Source organism: Sinocyclocheilus anshuiensis, unplaced genomic scaffold, assembly GCF_001515605.1.
Source record: "Sinocyclocheilus anshuiensis isolate Anshui unplaced genomic scaffold, SAMN03320099.WGS_v1.1 scaffold332, whole genome shotgun sequence".
NCBI classification, from domain to species: Eukaryota; Metazoa; Chordata; class Actinopteri; order Cypriniformes; family Cyprinidae; genus Sinocyclocheilus; species Sinocyclocheilus anshuiensis.
In genome coordinates, this window is record NW_015554181.1 from 458,625 (window position 1) to 462,003 (window position 3,379).

At 34.0% G+C, this 3,379-nt stretch overlaps 1 protein-coding gene across 2 annotated transcripts in view; it reads right to left on the minus strand.

The window, feature by feature from the left end:
- LOC107671013 (voltage-dependent anion-selective channel protein 2-like) overlaps positions 1 to 3,379 on the minus strand; it is a 12,806-nt gene that overhangs the window by 5,800 nt on the left and 3,627 nt on the right. For both annotated transcript variants that reach the window (XM_016463838.1, XM_016463837.1), the window contains exons 3-4: positions 1,525 to 1,596; positions 265 to 314 (exon numbers count right to left, since the gene is read on the minus strand). In XM_016463838.1, the coding sequence (XP_016319324.1) occupies positions 265 to 314; positions 1,525 to 1,596 (122 nt within the window). The remainder of the gene's footprint in view (positions 1 to 264; positions 315 to 1,524; positions 1,597 to 3,379) is intronic.

A 3,379-nucleotide genomic window follows, 5' to 3' on the forward strand; every position in this document is an offset into this window, starting at 1 on the left:
ACAGACACAGACACAGACACAGACAGACACACACACAGCTTAATGAATCTACATACTGAACATCTGGAAGATGATGTTCACAATTAAACATGAATTATATTTAAAAAAAGAGTGATGAGGAAAACAGCTCTTACATACAAGTACACAGTGCAGATATCAGATGGTAATGCCATGATACTTTGACATTACCATGGTACTGGCTGATTAGTACCATGGTACTTGTTGGCACTCAGTGAAGAAACAGAGAGCAAAAGAGCAACTCACAACTCCACTCTGAGACTTGGTCTTCAGGTCCAACTTAACAGCTCCAAAGCCTGAGAAAACAGAGAAAAATGTTGTCATAAATGTTGAATTAACACGATAACATTCATTTTATTGATCTGAATCATTTTAAAATCAGACACTGCGATCAAGAGCAATGTACAAAAGCGCTTTAGTGTTTCTATATGAAACTGCCACATTGATAGATGCAAATACGTGGCATGGTCAGTATCATGAATTATAATATTAGTCAGATATATATGGATTTATATTGGATAAGCACAGCTAACATTAGTTCCTTTCCACAAAACAAGGAAAGGTTTTTGTTTGTCTTTTCTGTCTTGACTTAAAATATATATAATAATTACTAATACATATAATAATATAATTCATATGTTTATGTAATGATAATAATAATGATACATTTCATGATATAATATCTAATATATATATATATATATATATATATATATATATATATATAATATACAGCTGTGTGGAGCCGGTATTTTAATATTAATTTAACACTATTATAGTTTTATAGCTTACTATATATTTTATATATATTTTAAATTCTTTTGTTTTAATTTTAGTTATTAATTTTTAATTTGATAAAGTGTGTTTTGTCATTTTTATTATTTTTTTAATATGTCTATATAGTTTTTATTAATTTTTCATTTTAGTTACTTTAGTAAGTCAATTAAATTGAGAAATGTTGCCTTGGCAACTAGCTGAAATAAAATGAGTAATATTAATAAATAAAAATAAATTTATTTAAGTTAAAGTTGTTTTAGTTTTATTTTATTGTTTTAGATGACTATAATAACCCTACAGATGCATCACACCAGGATGGGATCTGTCATATAATGACTGATTTTGAACAATGCATTTAACTTTAAGCAGCATATACAGTCAGATCTATAAGCTCAAATGCATATACATCAGTATTTGACCTAATTCTACAAACTGCAGTATCAAGACTGTCTTAATCACTCCCAGATTATCTGAATGTGTGTGAATGTCCATGTTTCCAGCGAGCGTTATGACTCCCATGAGGCTCTGGGAAGGAAAACGAAGGCATTTTTCTTCTAGAACTCTTTCCTGTCATTTATCCTTTGACCTGAACCCATAATCCATCTGTCAGAAGGTCAGTATTGATTCTCTTGTGTCAGTATCACGTTACTGAAATCTGACTGAAATGACACTGAACAGTTCATGTTTGTGACACATTTAACAGTTATGTGGCTCTGTAAAGTCACTCACCATATCCTTTGCTGAAGATATCTTTGGCAGATTTGCCGAGGTCAGCGTACGCAGGGGGGGCGGCCATGTTTGCTGGACAAAAAAGAGACAAGGAGACACTTTAGAGACGCAGAGTCGCTTGAAGCTCATCGGTCGTGTGACATTGTGCACGTAAAGTTGCGCAACATGTTTACAACAGTCTACAAATACCAGCAGCGCACGCCTCCTGACAGACCAGTGTCCTACAGACGGCTGGAAGAACAGCTGACAGCTAAAGGCAGCAAGCTACAGGAGCTGTGCAGCGTTTGCTCTGATCATCTGCAGCGCTGCAGCCAGAAGCATGATAACAGCTCATTATTACACACACTCACACTGCAGCGTAACAACTATCAGCTACAGCAGAGTCTGTTGCTATCACACACACACAGGGCTCTTTAAAGGAAAGTTCTGGGTTCAGTACTAGTTCTACAGTATATTGTTCATTACCACAGACCATCAGATTTATAGTGATGCATAAGGACTGAAGTGCATAGTGCTCGTGTACCAGAGGGTTTAAAGCCAAACTGCACAGCTTGTGTTATGTTCATTTTTTTGTGTTTTATTTGAGCTGAAAAATGACATAATTATCCTGAAATTAAAGGATTGAATGTTTCGTTATGCATTACAGATGTAATTCTTGTGAGGATGTGGTTCTGGGGTCCATGTGTAACATGAAAATTACCACGTTTAATCTGCCTATCTATCTATCTATCTGTCTATCTATTAATCTGTCTATTGATCTGTCTGTCCATCTATCTATTAGGGATGTAACGATTCACTCAACTCACGGTTCGATTTGATTCACAGTTTTTATTTTTTTACAAAATGAGATTTAAGACAAATTATAAATTAAATGTGTCTAATGTGTTTATTATTGCTTGGACAAAATGCTGCACATTTCTTTGTTAAATTGAAATATAACACTATAATAATATACTGATATAGCACTTGCATATTATTGCTCTTTTGTTTTGATTGCTTCTATTGTCCTCATTTGTTAGTCGCTTTGGATAAAAGTGTCTGCTAAATGACAAAATTTAAATGTAATGTAAATTTAAATAACAAAACTAAATTGAAATTTTAAAACAAGAACCAAATCAAATACATAAGTAACAGAAATAAAATAAATCTCTTCATATAAACAAACTAAGGCTTTGTTTGTGCTCTTTCCATTTAAAATGAGAGGCAACCACTACATTTTAATCACGATCCAAACAAAGATGCTGCATACATACAGTTTTTAATCTAAATTAGATTGTATAATTTCGACTTTGACTTCAGTTTTGTGAAACTATACATAAAAAAATATCTGCATGAAACAGAAACAGCAGACGAGCTGATGAGACGCAGATTCACTCTCTGCCAGCAGGTGGCGCTTAAAGCGTTTCCTTGGTTTCCGCTGTAAACAAAGCAGTGCTGCACTTTAATATGCATTATACAGAGGCAAGATGAAAAGAAAAAATACCATCTAAACTTTTCTAACTAATTCATATAAACTCCTGCCTCTAAATTAATCGCGATTTGTTAGCATCTCAACCGATTTGAATCGTCACATATTTGAATTGGCTCGCGGTTAATTGTTACATCCCTACTATCTATCTATCTATCTATCTATCTATCGATCTGTCTGTCTATCTATCTATCTATCGATCTGTCTATCTATCTATCGATCTGTCTGCCTATCTATCTATCTTAGGGTTGGGCGATGTCTACAGTGAAACATTGCGATGGACGATGGCATCGTCTATCGGCCCAACCCTAATCTATCCATCTATCGATCTATCGATCTATCGATCTATCTATCAACCGATCATCTATCTATCTATCTATCTATCTA